At 35.3% G+C, this 18,884-nt stretch overlaps 1 protein-coding gene across 1 annotated transcript in view; it reads right to left on the bottom strand.

Annotated features, from left to right (window-relative positions):
* Positions 1-217: 217 nt before the first annotated feature.
* Positions 218-18,884, bottom strand: part of LOC150108186 (large ribosomal subunit protein eL19-like) — a 91,259-nt gene continuing 72,592 nt past the window's right edge. The window contains exons 4-5 of the mRNA XM_090415641.1: positions 3,887-3,997; positions 218-390 (exon numbers count right to left, since the gene is read on the bottom strand). Of these exons, the coding sequence (XP_090271767.1) occupies positions 264-390; positions 3,887-3,997 (238 nt within the window). The 3' untranslated portion in view covers positions 218-263. The remainder of the gene's footprint in view (positions 391-3,886; positions 3,998-18,884) is intronic.

The raw sequence follows: 18,884 nt of genomic DNA, 5'->3' as shown, positions 1-18,884 counted from the left end.
AATATAACACAGCATAAAAGTAATGAAAAGGGTGTAGTAGTTTACAAGTATATTTATTAGATAGAAGTTTTGAGTATACAGTGAAAGACATGTTAATGTAGACATTTACATGTCTTTCACTATGAACAGTTATAATTTGAATGAGGTAAACAATAGTCAGTTATAAGCAAGAAGTTGTCGGTTTAAAAATATTGATGAATAAGTGAATGGCAACCACTACCCTCATATATTTTATTAATTTTGTAATTCAAAGCAAATCAAGTTTATTTCTTTGCAGCTTCCTCCTCTTTCTGGTAAGACTGTAATAATTCTGCTTTCTTTTGGAGCTGTCTCTCTTGGCGACGGCGTCTAGCTTCACGTACTTTGTTTCTTCGAGATTCAGCTTGGTCACTAAAAATAAACATATAAATAAATAAAAGGCAGGTACAGGATACTATGACAATGTACTGAATGAAGTTACAGAATGAATGATTAGAAAAGGTAAAAATTTTTTGTTACAAAAAATGTATTTGAAATTTTCATTATTATACTAATTAGCACAACACACACACACAGGAAACCAAAATCTTCAAGAATTTTTAAAGTGAAAGTTTCAATTTTCATGAATAGTTTACAGGTTAGATTAAATATGTTGGTAGAGAGATAACTTAGAATAAGTCCTTCTTTAGTGATCATGAAATATCATATACATTATGTAAAACCCAAAGCAAAAAAAAAATTACAATATAATTATAATACTGAAACTAATAACATGACACATCACAGGATAAGATTTGATATAGTGTTAAAATTCCCCACAAGTCCTCTTAAAGAATCATTCCTTTGTGAACACAATTCCTGATGTACTACCAAGACAAGAAATCCCCGCATTTCACTAAGAATGTCAGACAATATTGTACAACAGAGGAAAACAACAGCATTTTGAAGAATGGACATCAATAGTCCCATAACTTAATCTACTAGCTTTCTCAAGTGTGGGGAATTACATGAAGAACACTATGTGATTTCAAGGCAAACAAAGGAGATAAACTAATTGTCTTCAAAACATCTTCCCACCATCATGATAATTATCTTGTATCTTATCAGTTTTTCCATGACTTACTTAGCTACTTATAAACACTACTTTGCTTTCTTACACTTTGTTCCTTTTGAAGATTGTGAAGTACAGAAATTTCTATCCTTTCACTATAAGGTACTGTCCTGAATGAGACATAAAGAAAGATTAGGTTAATCAATGACTTTTCAGTTTGTCACTGAGATCCCAAGGCTTGGTTCTTGTTTTCAAATCTTTCATTTTCTAGAAATAGGGGATGTTATAAATCCATCCTTGCCATATGAACTGTAACTTAGAAAAAGTTAAAATAGACTGAATAGCTTAAGAGAATGTTGCCACGAGTTACATTACTTTAGACATGAACTCTGCCAAAGCAGCCCATGTTTCCCTTTTTATTAGTGCTTTTGATTAAAGTTTCTTGAATCAGATCACTGACTGATAGCTGTTTGCAACTGTTTCTCATATACCAGGCAGTAATCTCAGGAGAGCAAAAAATCCCGTATTCATTACCGAATATTGGCTTTATAAATCCACGTGGTTATGAAATATGAATGGATTTTTCCCTATTTCTATTATTTTGCATCACTAGAATGAAGGCTTTTGGACTCCTCTTCAATTGCCACAATTATGTACAACTGAGAGTTTGCTTATGAAAAATCAACTCTTTGATTGCTGTTGTATTGAACAGAATTTTTTTCCTCCTCTTACAGTTTCTGTCTGATCTCTGATAAGAACCAATGTTTTGAAATTGCTGTCAGGCCAGCGAACCTTTAATACCATACACTAATAAAAGGTGAATACTCAGTCTCCTGAACTTTTAAATTTTAGCAATGGAATTGCATTGCAAGCAAAGCAAATCTAATGTGCGGCAGACATGAGGTGGAATTTTCTCCATTCCTCCATCAAAGCAGCACTGAGTTCGTTGATAGATCGAGAACATGTTGCTCTGGACCTCAATCACCACTCCAATTCTTCCCACTAGTGTTCGATGGGATTGAGGTCAGGACTCTGCACAGGCCAGGGAAGTTGTTTTAACACCCATCTCTTCATAACCATTCCATAATAGCTGCAGCTTTGTGGCATGGAACACTGTTGTCTCGATAGTAACATGGATCTGTTCCATAAAAACTCCACAGTGTAGACAGCACCTGATTATCCAGAATATCAAGGTACTGACCTGATTCACCACAGACAGTGACCAGTGGTCCCACTCCAAACCAGCTAATGCATACCATTACTCCACCACCACCAAACTTTACTGTTGATACAACACACTGTGGTAACAACTATTCACCAGGCTGCCTCCACACCATGCCATCAGACTGGAAACAGGTAAATCTTAATTCATTGCTCCAGTGTACCATTTTCCACTGGTCAATTGCCCATTCACACACTCTTTGCACCAGGCCAGACAGTTCCATCAGTAGACCAGGCCTCCTGATGGAATCGACTTTGTCTTCTCTGGCGCAGAACAAGTGGCTTCTGTCCACTGTTTCGATTGCTGTTTGGATTCTGGTGTGTAATGGTGAATCCAAGTCTCATCCATAGTAATAGATGAACAAAATCAGTTTTATTCTTGTTAAAACTCTCCAAGCACTGTTCAGAGATTTTCATGCGAGTGCGTTTTTGATTTATTGTAAGCAAGCAGGACATCCATCTTGCACAAAGCTTTTTCATTTGCAATTCTTCATGCAAAATATATCCTACACATTCTTTTGAAATGCCTATAGTCTCAGCAATTTCACACACTTTGACTCACCGATCATCCACTACCATATCATGCATTTAATCATTGATATGGTAGTTGTTACACTTTTTGGACGTCCTTCATGTGAATCATCTTCAAGGTTTGTATGGCCACATTTAAACTCGGCAGCCTATTTCTTAACTGTCGAAAACGAAGGATAAGAGTGCTCGTAAACTTTTATGAACTTCAAATGAATTTCTTTTCGCGTTAAACTTTCTTTTACAAAGATTTTATAACCACACGATACTCAATTTTATCCATTTCAAGGGATACAGACAACACTTTTGCTTCAGAAGCTGTATAAAAATCTTGCCAATACTGTTGCTATCTATGGTTGAGGCCGAGAACTTTTCAGACCACCGTCATATAGTCACACTACCTGTAGCACATGTAGTTCAGTTTTTAAATTGCATTAAAAAAGCACATATGACAATGTCTTGCATGCAGGAAGTGATTTTAATGTATAGATAATTTAAACCATGGTCATTAACAACAGCAGAAGTTTATGGCAAAAAAAAATTTTTTTTTCTAGTGCATGCTTTTTTATCATCACTAGTACTAGTTAGATCCATCACTAAAAAGTGGCCTAACAATCACAGCAGATGATTGTTAGGCCAAAAAACACACCAATATTATTTCTATATTGTTTCTTTCAATTCCATTATCAATTTATTAAAACAGCAATAAACAAATATAAAAATTTCTAATAATGTTAATAATAGTTTTGTTGAAGGGTTTTTACTTTAAGTGACATAAAATTCATCATTTTAGATTACAATCAATTTTTATGGCAAGCCTAGTAATTTCTAATTATTAAAATTGCAAAATACTAATGCACTGAAATAAAGACAATATATGTAAAATAAAATTTTCTTGCTGACTTATTACAGTCATCTCTCACTATAGCAAAAACCATCATCCATATACAAAATGGCCAAAAAACAATGTCCCACAGCAACAATCCTATTCTAAAAGAAATTACTACATGAATGATAAACTATTCCATTGGTTCTTATAGAAAGAGTTGACTGTAGTTCTGTCTGCATATCAGAAAGTTTTTCTGAAAAAAAAATTTTTTTTTTTACCTTAGCATCTTAGATCTTGATTTTTCAGCCTTTTTCTTATGAATAAATTCCATAAGAACTCTTTTATTTTTAAAAACATTTCCTTTGGCTTTCATATATAGAGTATGATATCTGAAAGATAAATAATTATTTTACATCAGAAATTTATGTTTCTAATATTTAGAAACAGATTTCCACTCAGTGTGTGTGTTAAATTAAATTCCTGATATCCCTTGTGTGTGTGTGGGAGGGAGTGTACAAGATAATTATGATAGTACTACATGAAAAAGTTACACTGTTACTAACCTCAGATCAACAATTTTCATCCAAATTAATCTGTTACCTTTTGTCAAGACTCAACATTATCAAATCTTATATTTCTATCTTCTAAGGCACTCTTTAGTGAATAAATCCAACTACATCTTGGTCTTACTCTGGAGTTTTTTCCCTGAAAAAGAACACTTGCTTTGTTATCTTTTATCTCCCATTCTTGTTTAAGTGACCATACCACCTGAGATTAGCTCTATTAACACATTCCTTACTGCTAACAATAGTAAGTTCTTCTCTAATATAATCATTTTAATGTGATCTGATATTTGTGCTTATAGTCCCACAGAAGGTTCTATTAAAGTAGAAGTGGAGGAGTTTTTTGAGGCTTTAGAAAAAGCAACAGACACAATGAAAAATGAAAAAGTTGGTCCTTGTTGGGGATCTAAATAGCAGAGTAGGAAATAATTGTGAGACATACAAAAATATTTTGGGAAAATTTGGAGAAAAGAGCAAAGCTAATAATAATGGCAAATATCTGTTGGATTTCTGCTCAGGACATGGACTGGTTATTACTAACACCATGTTCCAAAAATGTGCACAAATTCACATGGAGAGAAGAGACTACAAATAAGAAAAGTCTCACTGCCTATGTTATTGTTGATAGTGATGTTTTCTCCCTGGTGCAGGACATCAGCATGTACAGAGGATTTGAAACGATCACTATTTAGTCTTGAGCAGGATAAAATTGAATTTCATATTGAAAAGAATAACATATAAGACAGTTTTAAAGCGAATAAAAGTTGAGCAGCTGTCAGATGTGAACTGTAGGCTAAAATACACAAAGATTATTGAAGAAAAATGAAAGAGTTTGAGAACAGGAATCAAACCTTGGAGATTCAGTGGCAAACTCTGAAGAAAACATTGACTGATTCAGCTAGAGATGAAGAGGCAGTGAAGGAAAACAAGAAAGCCTATCAAAAGTTCCTGGCAAATAAGTCAGCTTGTGCTCTTACAGAATACAGAGAAAAATGCAAGAATGCTAAACACTGTGTAAAACTAGCTAAACAAAAGTCATGGAAGGACTTTAGCAAGAATATAGAACATAAATATCAAGAAGGTGGCAAAATAATCTGGAGATTGTTGAAGAAGCTTAAGAATGGAGGAAAGAGTGCTGTAAAAGGAATTAGCGATGATAAAGGTGACATGAAAACGGGAGAAAAAGATATCCTTGAAGTATGGAGTAATTACTTTGAAAAACTGCTAAATGAAACAAGCAGTGATGACAGCACAGTGGTAAAAAAACACTGACCAGGCATGCAGTCAAGAATACATATCCATACTTGAAGTAGAAAAAGCCATCAAAGGCTTGAAATGTGGAAAGGCAGCAGGAGTAGATGATATTCGACCAGAAATGCTCAAGTATGGTGGTATAAGAGTCTTACAGTGGCTGCACTGCATAGTTCAGAAAGCCTGGACAGAGGGACGAATTCCCGATGATTGGAGTAGAACTCTCATAGTACCCATATATAAAAAGGGAAATAAAACTGAATGTGAGAATTACAGAAGTATTTCCCTACTGAATGTTCCTGGCAAGATCTATGCAAGTATACTTGAGAAATGGTTGAGAAGAATTGTGGAAGAAAAGCTTGGTGAAGAACAAGCTGGATTCAGGATAAATAGAGGCTGTCAGGATCAGATCTTCACTTTACGACAAATAGTCGAGAAAACATGGGAATATAACATATATCTGTATTTAAGTTTTATCGATTTGGAAAAGGCATATGACAAGGTGCCAAGAGAGAAGCTATTCAATACGCTGCAGTCATATGGTGTCAATGGGGCATTATATCAAGCAATACTTAGTCTTTATTTGAGTTGTAAGTCAGTTAGAATTGAAGGAAGTACAGGAAGATGGTTTAATGTTAAATCTGGTGTGAGACAAGGATGTACATTATCTCCCCTCTGTTATTCATTATCTATATGGATCACATTATGAAGGAAAGTGGTATTAAACATGATATCAAAATTGGAGATGTTAATGTCAGCTCTTTGCTTTATGCAGACGATGTTATACTTCCAAATAAATCTGCTACAAGTCTGCAAGATTCTCTGACTAAATTGAATAGCTGTTGTAATAGATATGGTATGAAGGTCAGCAATAAAAAGACAAAGACAATGATAATAGGTAGAATCATTGAAAATGTCAACTGTGTTGTGAATGGAGAACCTGTGGAATGAGTAAAACATTTCAGCTATTTAGGCATGATTTTTACTGAAGATGGTAAATTAAATATAGAAATAGATAACAGAATCAGCAAAGCTGGTATGGTGGGAAGTCAATTGAATAAATTCATATGGAATAAGAGAGAAATTAGTCGGAACACTAAATTAGCTGTATACAAGACAGTGTTCAAACCAGTTTTAACTTATGGATCTGAGAGCTGGGTCAGAAGTAAAACACTTGACCAAAGACTAGAGACCTTTATGAAGTTACTTCGTATGTCACCGCTAAGAACAGTCTTTCTAATCGAAATTTGCGGCAATAGAGCGTGTTTGTCTTTTTCCAATTGATTCTATGAGCTATTTCCAGAGCATGGTCTGCAAGAATCCTCGTAGGTGACCACCTTTATGAAGTGGAAAATATTTTTGCTTCTTATTATTTCTTATTATTTTTTAATAAGAAATAACTTATTATTTAGTTTAACTTATTAAACTAAATTAGCTGTATACAAGACAGTGTTCAAACCAGTTTTAACTTATGGATCTGAGAGCTGGGTCAGAAGTAAAACACTTGACCAAAGACTAGAGACCACAGATATGAGAGTCCTGAGAAAGATTATAGGCATGAACAGATGGCATCAACGGCAATATCATATTAAAAACAAGGATATTAGGAAAGAACTTGACATTGTCAGCATCCAGGAATGTGTTAGCAGAGCTAATCTCAGGTGGTATGGTCACTTAAACAGAATGGGCGAGGAAAGATTAGCGAAACAAGTGTTCTCTTCCAGGTTGGCAGCAAAACGACCAAGAGGAAGACCAAGATATAGGTGGATTGATACGGTATAAAGTGCTTTAGATGATAGAAATATAAGATCTGATAATGTTGGAGTCTTGACAAGTAACAGACTGATTTGGAGGAAAATTGTAGCTAGGAAATTAATAATGATGTAATTTTTTTCATGTAGTACTATCATATCCTGTACACCCCTTGAGGGTACATGGCAGGAATTTGATGATAATGTGATCTGGTCACTCTACTAATCCTTCTCAGAACTATCAGATCAAGTGTTTGATTTGTAACCCATTTTTCAGATCCATAAGTTAAAATTGTGTTGAAAACTGACTTGTATACAGTTAATTTAGTGTTCTGAGTAATTTCTCTCTTATTCCATATAAATTTATTCTGTTGACTTCCTAACATACCAGCTATGCTATTTTTGTCTATTTTTATATTTAATTTGCAACTTTCACAAAAAATTGTGCCTAAATAACAGAAGTTCCTCCATTCAGAATATAGCTGATATTTTCAATGTTTCTGCATATTTTAAATGCCTTTGTCTTTTTATTGCTGATTTTCATGCCAAATTCATTAGAGCTGTTATTCAATTTAATTTCTGCAGATTGATATCTGGTATAATAAAACTTTCCTTCATAAAGTGATCCATATAGATAATGAATAACAGTGGAGATGATGTGCACCCTTGACACACACACACCTGATTTAACATCAAACCATCCTTCAATTCTAACTACTGACTTACAGCTTAAAGAGAGACTATGTATTACACAATATAATGTTGGATTTATACCATATAACTGCAGCATTCTGAAGAGCTTTCCTCTTGGTATCTTGTCATATGCTTTTTCCAGATCTACGAAACTTATAAATTCTTGTTATATTCCCAAAAATTTCTCAACTATTTGTCTTAAAGTGAAAATCTGATTTTGACAACCTGTATTTGTCCCGAATCCAGCTTTGCTCATCACTAAGCTTCCCTTCCACAATTTTTCTTAGCCCTTTCTCAAGTATACTTGCATAAATCTTACCAGGAACACTCAGTAGGGAAATATCTCTGTAATTCTCACATTTAGGTTCCTTTTTATAGATGGATACTATGACAGCTCTGCTCCAATCATCCAGAATTCGACCCTCTGAACAGGTCTTCTGACTTATGCAGTGCAGCCACTGTAAAACTTTTATCCCTCCATATAGCAGCATTTCTGGTTGGTTGAATTTCTTCTATTCCAGCCATCTTTCCACACATCAGGTTTTTGATGGCTTTTTTACATCAAGTATGCATACCTGACTGCATTCTTGTTGTGTTGTGTGTTTATTTTCCAAAGTAAATACTTCAGACACATGTGTAGCATAAATACAGTCTATAATAAGGACAATTTGAGTTTTACATCTTGGTCAAAATGTCTTTTAAACTGATCATATTTGCTATTACAAAAATGTATTTAATCCTTTTGGGATGACCTAAGGATGAAAAACTAGATAACCCATAGAAGTGGAGAAACAAATGGGCCTATGGAATGTGTTTATCTATCCATGGTGCAGCCCATTACTAGGTATCTTATCTTGGATGGGTGAATGAGGATCAACTTGAAATTTACAAATTTATTGTCCATTGGAGCCTCCATAGCTCGGTCAGTATAAACGAAGCTCTTTGATTGGAAAGACCTGGGTTCGATTCCCTTCAGTGATAGGTTCCTCTCATCTGGTCTCTTTTGACAAAAAGTGAGTTAGCCAGTCCCATACGGAGGTAGGGTTTTTTTTGTCCCCTAGAATAGGCAGACCAGTTCCGTGAACACACACACCTACAGACATAGGACACACCAGGAGGCATAGGGTTAACCATCTTATCTTTGAGTTATGGTTACGAAGTCCAAGAATACTTGGAAATGTCGTGGGCGCTTAAGTGCCTATTAGGACCACCGATGATGATTGTGCATTGGCTGATGATGTTATAACACGATTACTTATCAGCAATTCGTTTTTATATTGGGCTATACATGAGAAGTCGGTTAATCAACCTAGCATATGAGTACTGTATACAGATAGTGGGTTGGGAAAGGAGAAACTTGTTTACAGTTGATTTAAAAGTCTCTATATTGTATTCCTTGGGAAATACATCAGGGGGATGACTGTTCTGCAGTAGCAGGGATGATGCGGAAGGAAAAGAAACTTGTTCTGTAGGTTTCAAGGTGTACTGTGAAAGGATGTTGGGCAGCAGCTGTACATGTTCCAATGAGCTTGGTACTGAGTGGAGGAATCATTGAAGCTATTTCAGATGAACATTTGCCATGGAAATATCATTGAATGCACAAGTTGCAGAGACCAAACATTTGTGTGAAAGCGAGGAGGTTTCTGATCTCTTTCTGGCAAAAGGATATAGAGGGCATTGTATGTTGGGCAGTTGGAATGACTGGGGAGCATTTGCCATTATCAGTTATGCATGCATTGGAGGCAAAATGTGAATGCTAGGAGATTAGCTTTTTCTGTGGGTGATGCAATAGAGCCATCTGGGTATGATAGTGGTGGGAATAGTGTAGGACAAAAGTTATGACCAACTGCTTTGGGAAGAGATCAAAAGGCACGGTTGCCATTTGGGCAGGCTGCAAATTTCCTGCTTTTTTGCTTATTGAAATTCTGTTTTGGAATCGTTGACAGTTTTTTTGCACTGTTTCGGGCTTCAGTATAAGCATTGAAGGTGGATGGAGTTCTTGATTTGAACCAGTTGTGGTATGCTTGATTTTTCATTTGTACAGCCTCGGCCCATCTTTTGGACCAGAGTTTAGATAAGGGATGGCAATTTAGAGTAGTGTGGGGAATGTATATCTCCATGCCACTGAGCATTACTTTGGTGATATGTTTGGATTGGAAGACTGGAAACAATAGTCCAACCATGGGAATGAAACATAGTAGTCTTGGAGGCTGACTCACTTGGCACTATTATAATGGCAAACTACTCGTGTGGGAGTGACTGTGTAAATGTTGTTGCATGGGGGAGATGATGAGCACTAGATTGTGATCAGAATTATACAGGGGGTGGGCACTACATTCACTGTGTATTTAGAGATCTAGGGTATTTGGGGGAGTGGTTTGGGTTATCTGGTATTCTGGTTGGCATGTGAACAATTTGTGTAAGGTCGCTAGTGATGGTAGATGCTTCAGCATCTCTGCCTGCAAGATCCATACAACTCGAAGAGGAAAGCCAGTTGGTGTTATGAACATCAAAATCTCCTAGGAGGATGATTTCACTGTTTGGAGAGTGGGACCGGAGAAAATCAATTTTTAAGGAGAGGAAATTAAAGAGCTCAGAGTGGTTGGCAGTTAGAGACAGCAGATGAATTTGACTGAGTGGGGAAGGGATATTTTCAACCAAAGAGGATTGAAGTTGGGCGATTCTAGGTTAGGTGCTCTCTGGCAGGATATGTCAGGGTGAATATATGCGCAGATGCTGCCCTTGGGTCAAAAGGAGCTAAACAGCATGTAGTTCGGAAGGTTGAGAAGATGGATAATGCTGGGGGGGGTGAGATTTGAGTTTCTGTTAAAAATAGTAAGTTAGGTTTGGTGGATTGCACTTGGTAGTGGATCGACTGCAATCCAAGGTTGGAATTAAGACCACAGATGTTGGTGAAGTGGATATGTAAGGTTCTGTGAGGCATGTATTTGACCACCAGGGTCTTGCACATTTCCTATGCAGTACCTACATACTGGTCTCCTTGGTGGCTACTAGTGGTATTACTTGATTTTTGCACTTGAAAAAACAGCTACTTGAAACTGGTGTTTCACGTGGCTGTTTTTTAACATGCTTGCTGCCACGCTACTTCGGCATAGTCTGTTCCCGTACGCCGAGCAATTTCACTTCTTCAAGGTCAGTGCGGTAATCTTGTTGCTGCCGGTAAGCGTCCTACGAGTATACTTGTAGATGGTTTGTGTGGCTTACCAACTATGAGTATACTCATAGTTGGCAGCGAACGTGTTAATTGTAAAAATAACTGATTTGATGGAATATGGGTACTTACAAGTTATGCAGAAGTAATAGGATGCTTAGTACCCTCTGTTAGTTTTCCATTTACTGATTATTTTGCACGAAAAAATACTTGCAATAATGATAAAATATGGGAGCACAAGTTTAACATAGCTTATTCACAAGCACCACCAGTTGGATAGGAGATGGCCTCTAACAATGTTCCTTACTGCATTTTCATAAGGGAACCAGGAGAATAAGTGGAAAGGAAGTCAGCTAATGATAGGACCTGAACCCAGTAGTGTGATGGAGCCAGATTACACAAGCCAACTGTTAAATTTTCAATAATTTTGAAAGCCAGTTAATGAACTGAGAATGGCTATAAATTGTAGAGCAGCCTTTAAACCACAATAGCTAATGACATTTGGGCAATAAGTTTGTATACTGCAACACAGAAAATCTAGATGTGTCACACTTATTTCTGTACTTTGTGCTTCCTTTCCACCACCTATTCACTAAGCAGGGATCATCTAGTAATTTTACAAAAAAAAAAAAAGGTCATTACTCTGAGAATGTGACCCAAGCAAAATTAAGCAGATATTTGTGCTGATGAATTCAGTTTTTTGGGGGGTTAGCCGGTTGTTAAAATTTTACCAGAATATCCTTGCCTGAACCTAAACATAACTGAAGATAATAAAAATGTAAAAAGAAGTGAAGCTAATGTAGGTGTCTGGAATAATTATACTGGAAGAAAAATGAAATTGCAAAAATACCATGTCAATATAACTTGGGTTTTTCAGAGTAATAATACCAAATCAGGTACTTAAATAATAAGGTGATTTACTCTGGAAATAGGGTATACTAAATATGAAGATAACTTATTCAATGAAAGTCAATTTTAAGTAAACTGATGGTGACAAACTGGACAAAGAAAATAATGATCCCATGCATTTGGCCCAACAGAAGATTGTTGTAGGTGAAAATTAAAATAATAATGAATTGTATTATTAGATGACAGATAACACAAAACCAAGAAAAAAATTAGTTCCTGATGGAGACCTGAATAACAGAGTAAGAAATAAACGTGTGGACAGACTTATGTGTTCGTCGAACATGTTGTTTATTATTTTAACGGTATAATAGAACACAGAAACTAAGTAAATAATTAATTTATTAACTTGATGCTGATATTTCGCTGGTATTATAACCAGCATCTTCAGAGCACGAAAACACTTTGTCACAATACGCGAGACTAAAACAACATGGTGTACATTAACAAAATTGTAGCAGCAACACAAAGACTAGAGTCCTGATTTTGGCGCCTTCTATCTGAAAAAAAAAAAAAAAAAAAAAAAAAAAAAAAAAAAAAAAAAAAAAAAAACGCTATCATATATTGCTAGAGTCCTAGAAATTATTACATTAAAGGCACATCCGAAAAGATCTCAAGAATTCTCATTAAACATAAACTACGCACTACATTCAGACCATGTAGCAAATTAGCCACCCTCATCCGCTCACCCAAGGACAGCATTCCTCCTTTATCACATCCAGGAGTCTACCAAGTACCCTGCTCATGCAATCAAGCCTACTACGGTCAAACAGGAAGAACTGTGAATATCCGCATCAGTGAACATAAACGATACGTCCGGAAATATCATTATGGGAAGTCGGGCCTAGCAGACCATGCTCTGGATACCCCTGCACACAGGATCAACTGGAAAAACACAAAAGTACTACACAGAAACCCATATAAATCAGAGAGATTGTTCTTAGAGGCGACAGAAGCCCTAAAACACACCCCAAATCTCAACAAATATGGCTGTATTAACTTGCCGAAGATCTGGGAGACAGTCATATTAAGGAAAAACTAGCACTTTTCTAGGACTCTAGCAATATATGATAGCGTTTTTTTTTTTTTTTTTTTTTTTTTCAGATAGAGGGTGCCAAAATCAGGACTCTAGTCTTTGTGTTGCTGCTACAATTTTGTTAATGTACACCATGTTGTTTTAGTCTCGCGTATTGTGACAAAGTGTTTTTGTGCTCTGAAGATGCTGGTTATAATACCAGCGAAATATCAGCATCAAGTTAATAAATTAATTATTTACTTAGTTTCTGTGTTCTATTATACCGTTAAAATAATAAACAACAGAGTAAGAAATAAATCCTTTTTTGAAAAACTTTGAAAAACTGCTAAATGAAACAAGCAGTGACAACAGCACAGTGGTAAAAAACACTGACCAGGCATGCAGGCAGGAATACATATCCATACTTGAAGTAGAAAAAGCCATCAAAGGTTTGAAATGTGGAAAGGCAGCTGGAGTAGATGATATTCGACCAGAAATGCTGAAGTATGATGGTATAAGAGTTTTACAGTGGCTGCACTGCATAGTTCAGAGAGCCTGGACAGAGGGACGAATTCCCGATGATTGGAGTAGAGCTCTCATAGTACCCATATATAAAAGGGGAAATAAAACTGAATGTAAGAATTACAGAGGTATTTCCCTACTGAGTTCCTGGCAAGATCTATACAATTATACTTGAGAAACGGTTGAGAAGAATTGTGGAAGAAAATCTTGGTGAAGATCAAGCTGGATTCAGGCCAAACAGAGGCTGTCAGGATCAGATCTTTACTTTACGACAAATAGTTGAGAAAGCATGGGAATATAACAAAGATCTGTATTTAAATTTTGTCGATTTGGAAAAGGCATATGATAAGGTGCCAAGAGAGAGAAGCTATTCAATATGCTGCAGTTATATGGTGTCAATGGGACATTATATCAAGCAATACTTAGTCTTTATTTGAGTTGTAAGTCAGCAGTTAGAATTGAAGTACAGGAATATGGTTTAATGTTAAATCTGGTGTGAGACAAGGATGCACATTATCCCCTCTGTTATTCATTATCTATATGGATCACATTATGAAGGAAAGTGGTATTAAACATGATATCAAAATTTGAGATGTTAATGTCAGCTCTTTGCTTTATGCGGATGATGTTATACTTCTAAATAAATCTGCTACAAGTCTGCAAGATTCTCTATTCGCAACACAGTTGAAAATGTCAACTGTGTTGTGAATGGAGAACCTGTGGAACAAGTAAAACATTTCAGGTATTTAGGCATGATTTTTACTGAAGATGGTAAATTAAATATAGAAATAGATAACAGAATCAGCAAAGCTGGTATGGTGGGAAGTCAATTGAATAAATTCATATGGAATAAGAGAGAAATTAGTCGGAACTAAATTAGCTGTATACGAGACAGTGTTCAAACCAGTTTTAACTTATGGATCTGAGAGCTGGGTCAGAAGTAAAACACTTGACCAAAGACTAGAGATTGCAGATATGAGAGTTCTGAGAAAGATTAGAGGCGTGAACAGATGGCATCAATGGCAATATCATATTAAAAATGAGGATATTAGGAAAGAACTTGACATTGTCAGCATTCAGGAATGTGTTAGCAGAGCTAATCTCAGGTGGTATGGTCACTTAAACAGAATGGGCGAGGAAAGATTAGCGAAACAAGTGTTCTCTTCCAGGTTGGCAGCAAAACGACCCAGAGGAAGACCAAGATATAGGTAGATTGATACGGTACAAAGTGCCTTAGACGATAGAAATATAAGATCTGATAATGTTGGAGTCTTGACAAGTAACAGAGTGATTTGGAGGAAAATTGTAGATAGGCTGTTAATAATGATGTAATTTTTTTCATGTAGTACTATCATATCCTGTACACCCCCTTGAGGGTACATGGCAGGAATTTGATGATGATGATGAAATAAATCCTAGATATATACAGAAATATTCTAGAAAAGTTTGAATAAAAGGACAAGTCAAGTAATAATAACTAGTTTGTATATTTCAATGCTTGAAAAATGTATACCTGAGGTAATGAAACCCTGTAATGAAAAGAGGCAGCTTTACCAGAAGATATTCAGCCAGAAATGCTAAATATGGGGGAATAAAAGTTTTTCAGTGGCTATATTGCATAATTTAGAAAGTCACATCTGAAGTGATTGAGTGTTCCAGATAAGATTGATTGGTTCGAGGATATATTGTGGTTGGTCGGTATATTTAGAGCTTGTGTAAAATGGTGATTTTTGTCTGTTTTGTGTTTTTCCCTTAGAAAAGTAGTGTTTTATAGTATATTAGTGTAGATTTTAGTATATTTAATATTTTATAACATATTTCAATAATAAGTATAAGCTTAAAATGGCACCAAAAATGCACAAGATACGTACTAAGAAGAGCTCGCAGGAAAGAACACGAAGGTTAGCCTCACTAGCGAGGTTCTTGGAGATGTGAAGGAGGTTAATGAAAATGAATTAACCTCCAAAATAACAAAATTAAAGCAGATCATCAGAGAGAAGGCCTGGAAATTACAAAAAGCCAAGAGGCATTTAAATTAGCATAGGGAGAAAAAGAAAATTAAGCAGCAAAATAAGAAAACAAAACACAGAAACAGGTAAGTCAGAAAGTAATGCAAATCAGGTAAGTGATGTTTGTAAAAAGAAAGATGTTATTTGGTATGGTGACTAATAAAACATGCTATTGATGAGCAAATCATAACTTCTAGTTTTCCTGAAATGAAAAATAAGATTATGAAAAAAGCAATTCAAAAACAAAAGAAAAAGTAAACGAAATTGTAATTGTAGTAGGTACTAATGGCTTAACTAGCAATAAGTTCAATATGAGAGAGGACATGAAAGGGTTGTTAGAAGAGGGGAGAGTGAAGAGTGAGAAATTGAAAATCTTTGGTATTTTAACTCGATATGATAAAAATCAATTAAGAAGAAGGGCTATGATGGGAAACGATTCGATGTGTAGGCTGTGTAGAAGGATTGATGCGAGTTTTTGGATGTGTGGAGTGAGTTTGAAGGGAAGATTGGATTTGTATAAGAGAGAGATGGCCTACACCTGAATGCATTTGGTATCAGGAGTCTAGAAAAACTAATAACTGGTATGAGACCTAACACAGAGAATCAGGGAAACTAAATTATAAAGCGAAGAATGGTAAGAATGACAATGTTACATAAATGTTAATGACGGGAATGGGCTTTGTCATGAAAATGTTGACGATGAGATAACAATTTCGCCTTTGTGTTCGTACAGTCAAACGTGTGCAAAAATGTCTACACGTATAAAGCACTAGAGAAGAATAGAGATTTACAAGTTGTCCAACTGTGCAGACTGCATACAAGATTATACAAAAGAACATGCAGGTAGATTATTATGTCTGTACATGAATGCTAGGAGTATCAGAAACAAAGGGGTAGAGTTTGTTGCAGTGGGGGGGGGCTTTCCCCCCTAATCAGTAACGAATTTATTAATAATTAAATTTACATATTAAAAAATTGCTTTATTTAAAATATTTCATCCTCACTACAAACAAACACCAATAATAAAAGTTTCGTATCAATAGTAATGACAAACGAATATCGGCATTAGATCACAGTGGATTTGTTTTGTGTAACGATAATTGAAAAAAATTAATTCTTTTCATATTTTCCAGCCTTGTATCTATAATAAATAAATAATTAAATGTTATTTTAACAAAATAAAATAAGATTTACAAAAATAGTTCACCACGAACATGCACCAATAATAAATGTTTCATATCTCTCAGAAATAACATGATACACTGTCCCAGTGGCAGTGTATCTAATGACATAACGTGCAATGACAAGCGCAAACGAATATCGGCTTTAGATCGCAGTGCATTTATTTCATAATCTAAAGCATTAATCAAACAATTCCAATTATTAACTATTCAATCAATGTCAAAACCTAAGCTGTAATCTTTAACATGTTTTATTGCATTTTATATAATGTTGTAAGCAAAACAAAATTTATTTTTTTCATTTTTTCCTTGTGGGTGCTGCAGTGTTGCAGTGCTTATGTACGAGCTGCCACTGGTTTGTTGTGTTGGGACCTCAGATTGTAGACCTGGCTATCAGAATCAGACATACTAACTGGTATCGATAGTAAAGGATATAATATTTTTAAGAAGGATAGAGAGGATAGGAGAAGAGGGGCCATGCAGCTGATGATAATGTATAACTTGAATCCAATTAGGGTTGAGACTATGACTGTAGTGCTACTAACAGTATTTCATGTGGCAGTGAGTTTGAAACCATCTGATGTGAAGTGGAATCTAACAAGATCAATTACATACTGGGATGTTGTTACAGACCTGATGCATCAGTTACTAGTGATGAAGAAATGCATCACCAAATAGAAACTATTCTGCCTCAAGTTGGTGACAGTGATCATGTAGTACTCACTTGGGAAGTGACTAAGTTTATGAATATTCCATTCAGAAAAGGTTAAATGCTAAACTACAAAGCAGGAAATTATGACCAACTGAGTTCACAGGAATGGTATCATTTGCTGGATAGGAAAAATATCGACAATGAAAAAATACCTAAATGATGCAATATCAGAATGTGACCCAAGAGTTCAAAGAATAAATAGGGTAGGAGTCAAAATGCCTTAGAAGACAGAAATATAAGATTCATTTGGAGGAAAATTGTTGATAGGAAGTTAGTAATGATGTAACTTTTCATGTAGTACTATCATAATATTCCTGCACAGGGAATTTGATGATGATACAAAGTTAAAGAAGCAGTCCATAAAAAACAGGATACATAGGAAAAATAGAGTGAAGCCAAGTGATGTATAAATAGCACTTTCTTTCTCTCTCTCATATTTTCTGAATGGCTTTCATTGCAGACAGTTTAAATTTTGAATCTTGCATTAACTTGAAATCTTGAAACTAATATTAATTTATATGGAATATATAAATTAATATTAGTAATATTAATTTACTAATCTGATACTAGTACATTATGACACTTCTAGTCAAATTTGAAGTCGTTTAAATTATGTGGCAAAATAGAGAATGAGAGATGATCTCAATAAGAGCGACCTAGTCAAAAGACTTGAATGATATGGTGTAGATTTGTGGGAAGTAAAGAAGGACCAGGGAGTAAACTATTATGCTTATACATATCTGGTACTTTTCCCAATGCATCGAAGCAATCTCATATCCATCCTATTCCAAAAAAAGGGTAATAGAAGTCTACTGACCAAACTACAAAAACACTGAACCTGCTTCTATTCATCTTCTTTTATCTTGTCCTTTGAAACGGCCTTCTCAAGAAGTATTCCCAAACAACTAAAGCCTGCAATTCTTAAAAAAAAAAAAAGAATCCTATCTCAGTCCTCATCTGCATCCCACACACAGTACTGATTTGTTGATAGGTTCCTCAACCTCTTGTGTATAGAATTAAGAAAAAGACCAATGTAAGGGATATCAGGAATAAGTATACAGTTTTGTAGCCTTGATACATGGTTAACAGAGAATTATATACTCAGAAAAATAAAATACGATTATTGAATTTTTTTGAAAAGAGAGAGAGAGAGAAAAAAAAAAGTGAATATCCGAGAAGAGTTGTATCCCTTCAATATGGAACTTGAAGAAAGGAGCAGTGATAAATGCAGTGAGGCGAGCATGAATTTTATCTATTTAGTGGGGGTGTTGCTACATCAGGAAATATAGATAGAGAGAGAGAGAGATGAGCTTGAAATGTTTAGGTAGCAGTCTAATGATAGGAAGATGATGATAATAATGTATAACTTTAACTACAGAAATATGAAACACGAAACAACATGTGTCAGTAAGATGTGGGATATGATTGTTGAATTTAATATCTTTTTCAAAAATAACAGAAGACATAACTACAATGTTATCAATAGGAAGAGCAATCATGT

This window comes from Typopeltis vanoorti, chromosome 3, assembly GCF_054136105.1.
Source record: "Typopeltis vanoorti isolate ZY-2024b chromosome 3, IOZ_Tvanoo_1.0, whole genome shotgun sequence".
Lineage (NCBI taxonomy): Eukaryota > Metazoa > Arthropoda > Arachnida > Uropygi > Thelyphonidae > Typopeltis > Typopeltis vanoorti.
This window is presented reverse-complemented; position numbering and strand designations above follow the sequence as displayed.